Source organism: Perca flavescens, chromosome 3, assembly GCF_004354835.1.
Source record: "Perca flavescens isolate YP-PL-M2 chromosome 3, PFLA_1.0, whole genome shotgun sequence".
Lineage (NCBI taxonomy): Eukaryota > Metazoa > Chordata > Actinopteri > Perciformes > Percidae > Perca > Perca flavescens.
The window spans coordinates 21,704,246-21,718,348 of NC_041333.1; the positions used below are offsets into that span (position 1 = coordinate 21,704,246).

The 14,103-nt window shown below is 38.5% G+C and overlaps 1 protein-coding gene across 1 annotated transcript in view; it reads right to left on the reverse strand.

The window, feature by feature from the left end:
• Positions 1-5,763: 5,763 nt before the first annotated feature.
• The window catches only part of rasa2 (RAS p21 protein activator 2), a 31,052-nt gene continuing 22,712 nt past the window's right edge, over positions 5,764-14,103 (reverse strand). The window contains exons 16-24 of the mRNA XM_028573045.1: positions 13,931-14,014; positions 13,213-13,290; positions 13,055-13,128; positions 11,739-11,845; positions 10,267-10,349; positions 9,174-9,382; positions 8,184-8,287; positions 7,000-7,180; positions 5,764-6,724 (exon numbers count right to left, since the gene is read on the reverse strand). Coding sequence (XP_028428846.1) covers positions 6,694-6,724; positions 7,000-7,180; positions 8,184-8,287; positions 9,174-9,382; positions 10,267-10,349; positions 11,739-11,845; positions 13,055-13,128; positions 13,213-13,290; positions 13,931-14,014 — 951 coding nt within the window. The 3' untranslated portion in view covers positions 5,764-6,693. The remainder of the gene's footprint in view (positions 6,725-6,999; positions 7,181-8,183; positions 8,288-9,173; positions 9,383-10,266; positions 10,350-11,738; positions 11,846-13,054; positions 13,129-13,212; positions 13,291-13,930; positions 14,015-14,103) is intronic.

A 14,103-nucleotide genomic window follows, 5' to 3' on the forward strand; every position in this document is an offset into this window, starting at 1 on the left:
AGAAAATATTACCCTATGGAAATACTGTACATATCCACAGTTGTTTGTTTGATGTGTTTCCTGCAGCACAGTTTGCTTCATGTTTATGTGGCAAAGCCTAAGGAGTTTGAGGTTTGGCAACAAAATGTTAGGGAAAACATTAAGGACAGGCAGTACGCCAGCTCTGTGAGGATTGCAGGGTATACTTTTCCTCTGTAAAATACTCCTCAGACTGAGGCCCTGACTTCTAGTCAAAGGCCATAAACATATGAACATCTGGACAACTGTGGTTTGTTATTCAATCTCTCTCATCTCTTGTGTGCATGCAAAGTAAAAAGATGCTTTATTGGTCAATCAACACAAGGCAAATTCATATAAGGCAGTTGATTCTCTTGGCATATCCTGGCCAGATACCACACGCATGCATTGTTTTAGAGGGGTCGTCGCGCAGGGTCAGCCATAGTAGGTCACGTAACCCTGGAGCAGTTTGGGGATTCTATGCCTTGCTCAAGGGCAAGGGCACTCCGGTAGTGCCCTGGAGGCCCCTCTCCAGCTACCAGTCTCCACTCAATACTTGGTCTGTACAGGGACTTGAACCGGCGACCCTCCGGTTCCCAACCGAAGTCCCCATGATCTGAGTTACTGCCACCCCAAGAAAAAAAAGCAGAAAAAAAAAACAAGAGGAAAGGGAGTCGCTGTGCAGTAGGATCTAAACAATAGTTTTAAACCCAGTTGGCCACCAAATAAAGTTATTTTAGAGAAATCTAAAAAGGAATTGGCTCAGTAAAACTCAAGTACGATGATCCCACAGTGGAAACAAACTAAGAAGCAGAAGCAGAGAACAGCAAGGCCACACAATTTACAGTACATACATCTAAAGTTTGGTTTGGGGCTGATAACTGACCACAGAAAATGGGTTACATAGTTTTAGTAAGAGTTAGGCTCGACCAATAGGCTTCATTGACCTTATCTGAACTGACTTCCATTCCATAAGAGAAGGCATTACAATGCTTCAAGTCAAGTGTCAACAAAGAAATCCAGTGGGAGTGAGTGACACTGCTGAGACTCTGCGGACCGACACGGCAGTCAGTCCTGTAGAGTGAAGAGGGTCAGATGGCCTCACAGGCAGTAAATGAAAAGCGTTGAGAAAATGCTTGGGGTTTCACTGTGAATGTGAAGAGTGTGATGTTGCCAGAGTGCTGTGACAATGATGAAGTCACAGAGCAGCAGCACTAAGGTTCACAAAAATGCCATCTCTGCTGCACACAAAGTGACACACAGACAATCCTATTCACCTCTATCGTTTTGGTGTAGAGGCAGAAGATCCACATGTATACCTCAAACCTACGCACATTAAATAAAACTATATTATTGACTACACACTTCTATAAGTAAAAGGGAAAATGAGTTAGTTTTTTTGTGATTTGTGTAACTTGACCCTTCAAGCCATGTCAAGTAGCTGCAGGCGACAGGCAACAGGAAGGTCCTGAATAAGTAGTACATGCATCAATACACACAGTAATGACTGTACACATGCTTCAGGGATCAAAAAGCAGCACGCCTCAGTATGATGTGTGTATTCTGCATTAAACTTGTACTGAACGTTTTTGAGCATCTTTTTACCTTTACAGACAAGGCTTTGTACTCTTGTAACGTGAAGACATCTCATGCTGTGGTATACATCTGACCCTTAAAACACAAATGTTTTCCTGTCATAGACTTCAAAAACTGTTCCCAGGCAAGCTGTTTCCCGCTGTTTTCAGTCTTCATGCTAAGCTAAGTTAACCGGCTGCTGGCATTAAATACTGCACATGATTGAGAGTGGTATCAATGGGCCTCATTCACCAATATCCTCCTACGTTTTTCTCAATTTTGTTCTTGACAATGGTCCCAAGGAAAGTCTACGTCAGATTCATGATGTGTTCTCAAACCGCAAAATTGTTCGCGTCTGTGTTCTTATGATGGCGAATCCCATTATCTACGTAAATTCCATGCCAACTGAACACAAACGTTATTTCCATGTCGTTTCAGCTACGAATTTAACATATTTTAGAGGGCAACCTGGATGTGAGAAAAACAAAACTAAATATTAGCACTGGGATCATGTTTTGATCTGGGTATAACAAACCAGGGAATGAAGTCAGCTGTTTTATAGGAAAGGTAAGTACTGTATCTCCTGATGGCGTTACATACAATTCTTTCCTTCACCTTCTCTGCAGCCTTTCTAACAGGTAGCTCAAAAAAAAATCTGACAGCGTAGGATGCAGGCGGTGTAGTTTATTACTGTAGGTGTTTCTGATAGAACATACTGAGAGCTTAGTCCTGTCTGTGTGTTCATCATCCAGAAGCAACTATAAGCCTGTTATGATCTTACCTACCAGGGAAACTTGGAATCTTATCAGCTGAGACAAATAGCCCCCAGCTTCTGTTTCTACACTCAATCATTTTGTGTTCAGAAAGGTCTGGAAGTCTATATCTTTTTTTAATACAAATAAAATGCATTAGTGATCAATGTATGCCTGTAACCTGCACTAGAGCCAAAGCTGCTTCTAAGAATCATAGTTCATCAAGGTATATTAAGTATAATTCATTCCACACAAAGCTTTAAGGGCTGCAAGATTATGGGCCAATATTTTCACAGCTGGTTATTGAATTTCAATGAAACCTGTTGCTAACATTCCTCCACATTGTGTATCACATGCATGTACAATGTGCTCAGCTTTTAGCTTTGAAGTGCAGCAGGTTTATTTAAAAGCAGTTGGGTTGCGGAAGAGCAGGTTCATACAGCTTTTAATCAAACACATTTTTTAAAACACACCAGTGTTACTGAATCTGTTTATGTTGGAGGAGTTCAGAGCTGTTTTCAGGAATAAAGCAGGGATGAAAGGGGATAATGTGAGCAAAAACAAAACCGGGTATTCACTGCAGGCTGCATTATGGCTAAACATGATTTATTTCACTTAAGCACAACTGAAGATGTACTGTATAGTTTCTTTTCAAACCCAATAACTCAACTGTTCCTTCTGTCAATTATTTCTTCTTGATAACAAATTTTACGGTTTAAAAAAATAAAAATGATGTGATCAGCATTACTTCATTTCTCACATAATTTCAGCACCCCCCAAACACACACAGAAACTAAATTGTTATGCAGCACAACACAATCCATCACACTTAAACCCTCAAGCTTTCCATAAAGCTGCCCGTCACATGAAAGACTCAACAGTTGCCAACCAGATTTTATCTGGAGTACATTCTTGACATTTGGCTTTTCAATGCAAGCACATACACTCCACAGATATGAGAAGCATTGGCAAAGTGTTTATTGTAAATCATTTCAAATGAACACAGAAAAGACCATGTGTGGAAAACAATATATTTAATGTGTATAAAAAGAACAGATAATGTTCCGAAGAAGGATGGAGACATTCAGATGAAATGAGTTGGAGATGTGAAGATACAAGCTTTTAGATTTCAGAAAAAAAAACATCCCATGAAGTCTTCAAACAAATTGTTTATTGTACTCATGCTCTGTGACTGACAGAACCGATGTAAGGTGACGGGCAGGAAGAAAAGCTTGGTTTTGCAATTTTACGCTTGTAAATCGAAGAGAAAATTTGATATGGTTGTCGTGCTTGAAGCAGACCCTGAAATCATATTTTTGTCCTGGCATTAACCTGGACTTTTTCCTCGCTTCTGTAATTAATATTAAGTGCTCAGAAACACACATCAGATGTGTGAGTCGACTACTACCACCTTGATTGATGTTTTTCATCTGATCGTTTAAAGCACGTCCCTTTCAGTTTGGTAATATTATATGAGATAGTCAACCGCTACCAGGCCACTGCACGCGTTTCCACATGCATCTCATCCACATGCTGACAAGGACCATTTATTTTAGAGACAATGTGCAGACAGGGAAAAACAAATGGAAAAAAATCCCTTATTAAAAAGCAGATAAAAGCATAATTTTGTGACCAAGTGAATGGAATTTAAACCCCAAAACATGTTCACCTAATCACCTTCATATGAATAGGAGCACACAACCAGAAGACATCAACCACTAGTTTACTGGCCCTTATTAAACTGGCAATGGAGTTGACATGCAAGCTTGTACACCATATAACAATAACTTTATGCTGCCATTAGTTAGGGTCCACATTTACTGTTGAAATTTGGTCCAGTCATCCTTTTTTTTTTTTTTTTTTCAGCCTTGTCCAACTGAAAACTTTTTACAAACCTAGGCAAAGTTCATCCAATGATCAATGTCTTAATTAAAATCAATCATTTTACAGTTGTATTTTGGCTCTGATTAGGTAGTTCATTCACTTACAACCTACGTGTGGACTTAGTCAGTACCAGCTGCAGCTCTGTGGGACGTTACACACAATATTCACTTCAGTAAGACTGCGTTAAGCTATCAACAAGTGGAGGTTTGGCAGCAGCTACAACCACATACAGTCAGTAAAGGGAACAACTCAAAACAAAAGCCTCAAAGAAGCTCTACAGACAAAGAACAAGGTACCGTACCAGTATAGCAACACATTAAATCGGTGTTTAAAAAAAAAAAAAAAAAAAAAAAAAAGATACAAAAACATTTTCCTAGAAAAATAAATTGTTAAATACACAATACATGCATGTTAGAAATATATGACAGACCAAACACAAACAAAAATTATTTCCACAGGCAAAATAAAATACACGGTTAACCCTGTATTATCAGCATTACATGTTCAACTTTTGTTGTTAAAATAAATTCAAGTTTCTTTTGTATCTTTTCAACACTTCATTGTTCAAATGGGCAAATGATGGAAAACAATAAAAAGTAAACCAGGATTGAATCACAAGTTTGATTGTTCAGTTTTCTCCAGCGCAAAAATGATTTGTTAATTAATCAATAAGTCGACCAACAGAAAAATAAATCAGTAAAAACCTAAAAACATTTGCTGGTTAGATCTTAAAATTTGGGGAGGATTTGGTTGCTTGTATCAGCTTCATATAATTAATTAAATTCTGTTCGACCACAGGGGTTGATAACTTGTGATAAGCATTTATAAAAACAGCTGATAGACTATTTTCTATTACTGTATTGATCAGATATGATTGCTAGGATAATAAAAAATAAATTCTAGGATATGAGTCACACCAGGAACATGATGATGTGCATCATTTTTAACGAATGCATCTTTTTTTTTTTTTTTTTTTTTTTTTTTTTTTAACAAGACAGACTTTTGAATGTTTTGGCAGTGGTGTGCTGCAACTAACTTTGTAAATAACTTTTAACTATAAACCACAGAGTGCCACATCTCAAACAGATTCTCTTAAACCATTAAGTACACCAGCTGGAGTTGCTTGTTTGAAAAATAAAATAAAAATGTGTTTGTTGGTTGCCGTGATTGTCTGGACTAATTCTAATTTGTTATTCTGATGGATTCCTCTCTGCATTTCCTCCATCATTTCTTACATAAGCCACTACAGTGTATGTATGTATGTTGCGATGCTCTCAACATGACAGCACAGATCTAATGTACACCGTACCAATACGATTCACAATCACAGGGACACAATCATGTGCCATCAGGATTCCAAACTGAACGCAGCATGCTCACCTTAAGTCACTAAAACGTAAAAGAATATGTTAGCAGAAACATACACAAAAAACTAATTTTTATATATATATATATATATATATATATATATATATATATATATATATATATATATATATATATATATATATATATATATATATATATATATATATATATATCCATTTTTAAAACATTTGTATTCAAAATACATTAATCGTTTCTTTTTTTCAAGTCAAACCTATGAAATTGTCTTTGGTTGAGAAAAATATCTTAAAATCTAAAAGCTATAAATGTTATTATACAGGAATGAAACAAAAAAAATGTACTCAAGATCATGTAACTGATCAAAATGGGGAAAGCTGATACCAAGTATCTAATCATTTCCATTTGGAGTGCTCCAAATATTTAAAGTGCTTCTGCATTATTCCCTCAGCATTTACTGTGAAAGAAACATCCATCAAGGTAAGGCAGATCGGTTTCATCTACTTAACTGTCCTCTGAAAACATACATAAACATTTGTTCAGAAGAGGAAGGACACTAAGAGAGTAGAGAAAGATAAAGGGGGCACAAATAGAGGACGATCCTCCAGAAAGATGATTATTAAAATCAACTCTAAAGACAGATGTCAGAGCAAAACCTTGAACGATTTGGGAGAGCATCATCGCAACTGTTGATATAAAAATAAAAATAAAAACTGGGTGAATACAAAAAAAAATAAAACATTAGCAGCCTATTCACACACCATCTAATGATGCCTTTTTCACACAGCTGTAGACGTCAAAGAGGACATAAATTAAGACGAGGAAAGTGTCTCTTTATAAGGGACCAGAGGAGGGGAGGAGACGAGGCAATGTACTGCCAAAGAAAACACCTAAGGGTTCGTTCATTTCAGGGACCGAGGAGAGGAGCTCGTTCTGGTTCCCCCTTCTTAGGCGGTCACTGCTGTAGTGGAATCATGATGTCTGGAGGTCAGGGTGTATTGTATGCTCTTCTCCTGGACACACAGCGGGCGGTCCCGCTGGGACAACTCCAGGGGCTCCTTTAGGACCGTAGGCTCTGTGTGGTGTACTGACACCTGCTGGTACAGTATGGCTGTTTCAGGCCCCACCTTCCCGCCTGGGGTTAAGAGGTTTTCCCTACTATGGGGTTGTCCCTGAAACAGAAAGCATAAGAAAACACAGAACAAAGATGAGTGAGCCTTATCTTTGTGAGAGTATGAGCAGCTACGTCTGAGTGGTCACAGCAGTAATGTAATAATGAAGTTTATGTCATTGGGATTTACAAGGAGAAAAAAAAAAAAAGTTACACATACAAAAGGTCACATATACACATGAAAATAGTCATCCATAAAAATGTAGATCAAATCACATACACACGTTATGTGTTATAATACAAATATAACATGTAGTATCAGCAGTCCAGACTTACAGGCTTCCGTACTGTGCTGTTGTGTCTCTCCTGATGTTGTGCTGCCTCTGAAGTTCCTCCATGATGTTTCGGAGCTGTTTGAGTGTCTGAAAGGTCTCTTTGGGTTCCTGAATGGTGAACTTTGAGTAGTCCTCCTGCTCCCGCTGAGGGCCCTGGTACACCGCCATACTGGCACATGCATCTGCAGAGAGAAAACACATTATTATTCAGTGCGGCTTAAGGGTCCGGTTATCCTCGATCCGAACTAAAATCTTAAGACGTGTTGTCTGACCACATCGGAAATGAAAAGTGTTGCGCTTGGTTGTCTTGGAAATTGCATGTTGTAAGTTTAGTGGAATTACCTCACTTCTATTTCACAACTTGCACTGAAGCACAGATACCTTAAAGCGTAACTCTCGCCAAAATGCAACCTAGGGTCTTTTTGTGAACGTACCTGTGTCAAACTGTCGTTTAAAAGAATATTTAGGACGGAAGCGCCACAACAAGATTTGCTGTATTTTCGGTCAAAGGGCCTTTTGAATGGGAGTGCTAGGGGCACTTTTATGCTAGCCTCAAAATAGCCATTTTTAAAACACTAAGAAGGCTCGACACAACATTAAACTTTGCTTGAAGTATCACCAGGGGCTCTACACCTTAACGAATGCATTGACAACATTGTTTGTGTACCCAAAATTTACTAAAAGAAAGGTTTTGAACAACTCACTGTTTCCGGCTGCTACCACCTCTGCAGTCAAAACGAGTCGAGATGCGAATGTGAATGAACGGACTCCATAAGAGGCTCCTTTTTCAACTACAAGGTCAATATTGTTTTCCACCGACGACAAAACAACGAATTATTCGTGCATTTATATGGAACTAAGCTTTAGGAGCTTTCCCTCTTTACTCTCCTCCCTGTTATGTTGCATTCGGAAACGGACTGTTTTTGACCGATAATATGGCTGCTTCCGTCCTAAAGATGCTTTTAAAACGAAAGTTTGACTCGGGTACATTCACAAAAAGACCCTAGGTTGCATTTTGGCGAGAGTTACGCTTTAACACATGCATACAAAAATCATTAGAGGTCATGAACTCTAACAATGATGCAATGCTTCATGAAAGTGCTCTGGGGGAGTGTTTGACAACAAGTGAAATCATCAAAACCTGCTCACTCTAATAAACTCAGTTTTTCATGAACAAACACTGACCCTCCATGTTCTGGAGCTTGGTATCGTTTACGGAGAGGAGGGAGAATATTCTCTCCGTTTCCCGGTCACAGTCTATGTCCAGCTGCAGGTTGGCCAGCACGGTGCTGTAACAGGAGAGGACAAATGTGAAAGAAGATCTCATCCAGAAGGGAATAACAGAGAGAAGTGAAGTATATCATATTTTGATTTGTTTAGAATAAAAGCAGAAATCCAGCTGAGCCCTAGATGTGTTTTCTGTAAGCTCGTGGTTTGCATGTGTCCAGCCACATGTGAAAAACTGATCAGTTTATGGCAACAGACAACAAGTGCTTGGTTGGAAATCTGTCTGAAAGGAAAAGAGTGGGAAGACCTATCTGCCAGAGCAAATTAAACATGAGCTGGTGGGCCCCTGGTTAGCTCACCTGGTAGAGCGGGCACCCATATATAGAGGTTTACTCCTCGACGCAGCGGCCGCAGGTTTGACTCCAACCTGTGGCCCTTAGCTGCAGGTCATTCCCATTCTCTCTTCCCTTTCAAGTCTAAGCTGTCCTATCCAAAGAAAGGCTTACAAATGGCCAAAAAAAAAAATTATCTTACAAAAAAAAAAAAAAAAAAAAAAAAAAAAAAAGAAAGAAACCTGAGCTGGCAGATTCGTCTGGTTCCCAGGCTACAAGCATTTGCCAGCTGATGTAAACAGCCTACCTAAATGATACATGTTTTGTATTTGCCTTTTTTTTTTTTTTTTTTTTTTTTTTTGTAGAGAGTTTATATCAGTTTGTTCTCAAATCTAATCTTTCTACCCATCATGACTGTTTTCATTAGAGCTCTGATCTTGGAGTAGCACCTACATGGTTGGTCAAATTTACTACCAGTGGCAGGGTTTCAAAACAACTGTGAGCAATTTTGTGTTGAAAATTAAAAGGGTTTACTATGATCTGCAACACATATATTGTATAGTTTAGAGATAAGAGGTTTCTTGTCACGGTGGTGGTGATGGGGGCAAAGACTCACGTTGTGCAGGGCTTACAGCCTGGTGCATTGCTACTTTGGCTTTTGCAACACTGCCAGGCTCCACTGCTGTAATTTGAAGGATGAAAGGTAGATAGGCGTCCCTCATTGCAGCGACTGACCGGGCCCAGGACCTCCAACCACTCACTGGCCTCTACACAGTTTCCTGCTTGCACATACAGAGGCTTCTCAGAGTGGACCACCTGAAACATCTGACACAAGAGAAACCAAGCGGTTTAAGAGCCAAATCCCAACAGTGTTACCAGTCTTTATTGTCCAGGTTATCTCCAGGACACTTTCAAATTCTTGCAGTTAATTAATAAATAAAAAATAAATAAAAAAAGACTATCAAACAGGTCTGGCTATGCTTACAATGACAGCAGACTTTAGAGTTGTGAAGCCAATAACATTTTTGACTTTTAACAACCTGAGATTCATTTTATTCCACATTACAATTTGACAATTTCCAGGAGATTTGGTTCAAATTTTTCATTTTCCATTCTTCTCCATGTCTGAACTGCTTCAGGCTGCACGTGTTTATAGTTTACCAGGTATAGATAGCTAGATCTGTATTGTCAGTGCATATATTTACACAACAAAACTTAGTTGGAGCAATCCAGTTGCAGCATTAAAATACAATATAAAATATATGCACACACTTCAGACATGACCACATTCACATTAACCATACTATAAATACTCAATAAAAAATATATATATATACACAGTACATATTACCCATGATAGAAATAAATACTTAAATAGAAAAATAGGGAGCACTGAATTATTGCACAGAGTCAGTTATTGCATTAGGCCTGGGGTGACAGTTCTATCTGCGTAAGTTTGTGTGTGTTGGGGGGGGGGGAGCAGTTGTGTAGCCGGTTTGTTTGTGCTACTGGGGTTCTCAGTCTGCCTGAGGGGAGGGAGGTGAAGAAGGGCTTTCCAGGGTGTGAGGGGTCCAGCTGAATGTTTGTGGCCCACGTGAGGAGTGACAACAACATATTCCTCGGTCATCATTTCACACCATAATTTGTTGATTTTAAGTTAATCATACTTAAGAAGTGATGATTGGGTGTCTGAGGGGAAATTGGCTTACATTTTTGCGGTTAAAGGCACTTTCATCCAGTTTCTCCACCGCCTGGATATTTTTGACATTGATGATGCAGAGGGCCTCTTTTCCTGAAAAGCAGAAGTCATTCTGTCAATAATATACAGTGACCATCAGAATTATCAACAACCCATGTTTTAGGTTCTTGGTTTGTGTTAAACTATGTGCTCCTTGTAAAAGTAGAAAATATGAGAAGAAGGTGCAAGTGAATTAACGCACAGTAGGTCTTCCACACCTTTCAATGTGCCTTTTGATAGTGTAAGCCACAGTGCTCACGATATATTTTTTTTTTTTTTGGCAATTTCATTGCTCATTTCTGAAAGTAATAATAGCCATTTTCTTATGCAGAAATAATAAATATTTGAATGATGAATGCTTAGGCTTGGACTATGCTCCAAACTATCAAATTGGTTAACTCTCACAGATAAATGGCAGGTTAGTAACCCCAATTAAGCACTACATTTGGCTGTCAAAATGTTCATAGTTGTGTTCTCTGCAATCCAAGGGGACAGGAATGGTGCAATCAAAGAGGTTCGTACAGACTTGGCCTTGTCAATATAACATGGATCTTCTTCATACATAAAATCCATGATCCTTAATTTAACTTAAGTGCTAGTTGTAGCTCTTAGAAACATGAAAACAAAACCAAATCCAGAAGGTCTGTATGAAAGTTCAAATGCAGCTGCTGCTGCTGTTAATACCAAATTTTGCAAAGACATATCAGCCCAACCTTGATGGAAAAGTTAACATTTGATGGGTCAGACCCTTACGCACCACTTTTGATGGTGACAAACTTCTCCACAGAGCATCTTAACGGTTTTTGATCGCACAAACTGATTTCATTTATATGAATTCTTTAAACAAAAAGGATGGGTTTGTTGTAAGTACAAGTTCAGCCTAATACATCTTGATGCCACAGGTGTTAGTCAGATACATGTAAAGGCAAATCATCAATCAAACTCATCATCACATCCTCCCATTCCAATAAATCACACTACAGCATAACACTCTTGATCCTTTCCTTAGATCCCCTGAGAAGATAGGATTAACTTTACAAAGCCCTAAAACTAAACTGTGATAATAGGTGCAATAATCAGTTAAGGCAAAGAAAGCAGAGTTAGCCATTCTCCGTTCTGCTCTTTAATCACAATTGTTAACCAATGATGATCAGTAGGAGTTCTTTGTGAATTTTTATCTATACTAGATTTCCATTAACAACAACAATTTCTGAAGCTTTTAATATTTATGTACAACGTAACATAGTCAACATCTGAACTTTTGGCAAATAACCCCAGCCAATAAAATGGCACCTCCACTATGTGTAGGGTTGAAAAAGGTTTTTACTTTGGTGCCATCTGGTGGTAGTATTAAGAATGATAGTGTGATAGAATGCACTGCCATCTCCTGTTAGCTTTATCTTCCATTATGCTACAACTTCTGGTTCTAGAAACTGGTCTCACCTTTATGTTTGTGGTAGGAGAGCTCCCTGTTGGTCACTCTGAGCCATCTCTTTTTAAAGTTCTTCTTGCCAAGGCGTTTTCTCCCCTGGGCACGCTTCTGTACTTCCCTATGAGGATGGACACGCACGGACACGATTGAGGTTCATAAAACTAAGCCATGTTTTACTAGAGGTAAACAAATCAGTTATTTTCGGCATTTTCTTTAGGTTTTGTTTACATTAAACAGTTCAGCTGGCTAAAAAATTACATGACTCTGATTTTAAATAAATCTTTCAATTAAGACCCCATTTCCACCTGCAATTAAAATCCATCCTAGATGATGTGATTACAAGTGGACAGCTCTAAGTACTGGTCTGTATGCATCTGTATGATTGAATTATGCATCTCTAATCAATCAGACCACATTTGGAGGTGGTCTGGGCCACATGAGGCCCCATATGACCACATTCTTTTAGCAGAGTGTACGGGAAAGTGTCCTCCATAGCAGAACTACGTACTCATTCAAAGTATTTTTCATGTCACAGAAAACGGTAGGAATGTAGGATATTACTAGAGACATTCCTGTTTTAGCGGTTGTAAAACGGTGTAATGGTTTAATTTCTTATAAATTCTTCACAATAAATATTAGGGTCTTCATCAGCAGTAACTTAACACAGCTCCTATAAGCGTACATAAAAAGGGTAAAATAAAGCTGAAACTCAACTTTAAACCACAGAGATTTAGTTAGAAGCTTCAAAAGTAATGAGTAAAGTAGAGCTGAACACACTGAGCCTTTTTAAAAAACCTCTCTCCTGCACAGGTCCCGCCGGTAGACACCCTTATTTTTTAGAATCATAAAATGACCTAACGCCGTGGCACAGAGAAAAATTACGTCCTTCAGCACAGAGACAGGGCTTTTTCACAAGTCATCGTACGGTTCTAATGTAGGATTTATGTGAGAGTAACAATTGAAATGTATACACAACCAGCCTATATGCAAACAGAAATGATGTACATTTTTATTATTTGCATTTAAAGCGAGGAAGAGATCGGATCACAAGTGGTCCCTTAAGACGCATTCTACAGCCAGATATGAACACACGTACTTAGAGCTGTCTACTTGCTGCACCATTAAAGCATCCCATTGACCACACATTGTAAGGATTTTATTTTAAAGTAGCTGAGGCTTTCCTTTGCCTTGGTGACCAATGCCAGCGACTATTTTTCTGCACTATTCCCCAACAGACCACTTCAATTTTGCAGGAAGGGTTGTTAAAAAAAAAAAAAAAAATTAGCAGCCACAAGCTTTACTCTTTTAGCTCGTAATGAACGCTCACCCCTCCTTGAGAACCACTGCGTCCTCCAGCCCACTGGACTCCTTGCTGACGTTAGAGGAGATCTCGTCAAGAAACTGGAAAACAGAATTGACAATGATTTCAGCAAAGATAAATAAACATTCACACTCTACGTACCTTTGAGGATATTAACAAAATACCTTTTTAACTTTTTCGATACACTTGTCTTCTTGGAATGATTTGAAGAAGTCGTACATGTAGGTTTCTTTGAAACTAGACTACAAATACAAAAAAAAAAACACTTAAATGAGACAGATATTAAAATAATGCATTTGATAATGTTTGATGATAACAAGTGTCAGTATTTGCCATTCACTGTACAGTAGGGGTGAAAGAAAAACTTTACTTTCCGTAGCAATACTGTATCGATACAGACGCCAAGTATCAATCTATTATTATATATGGGTTGGTCAGTTTGTCTGCTTGACAATCCAATTTTGCAACAATAAAATTGAAGGGAGTTGAAAAAATGTATCTTTTTAGATAAAACAGATGTTGACAAAGTTTCCTTTTGGGGACATCACTGGAAATTGGGAAGAATTTGAAGTTGAAAAAAGGTAAGAAATTCCAATATAATGCAGAATATTCCAATATGTTTAAAATCGCAATGATATTGTATCGTGACATAAGTATCGTGATGATATCGTATCGTGAGGCCTCTGGTGATTCCCACCCCTTCCCACACAGTTTTCCTCTAAACGTAGTTAACCTTTTATTGACTCAGCCCAGACTACGGTTTCAGCAGTCCCACAAATGCCTTTGTTAATTTGTCATGAGTGAATGATGCATCCCTCTTCCCTTCCGGTACTTTGCTTGAAATGGCTAAACAGAATTTCTCATCGATACGGTTAATCTTACCAGTTTTTTTGACAAACTACCCCAGCTACCCAGCGTCTGGATTGTTTTTGAGATGAGTGTGAGTGTGCGGGAAATCTCAGGATCCTAGAAATAAAGCAAAATGTACAATGACAACAATGTACTGTATAGGCCATATGTGAATTTGCAGTATATTTATTAAATGGTGCAAGGGC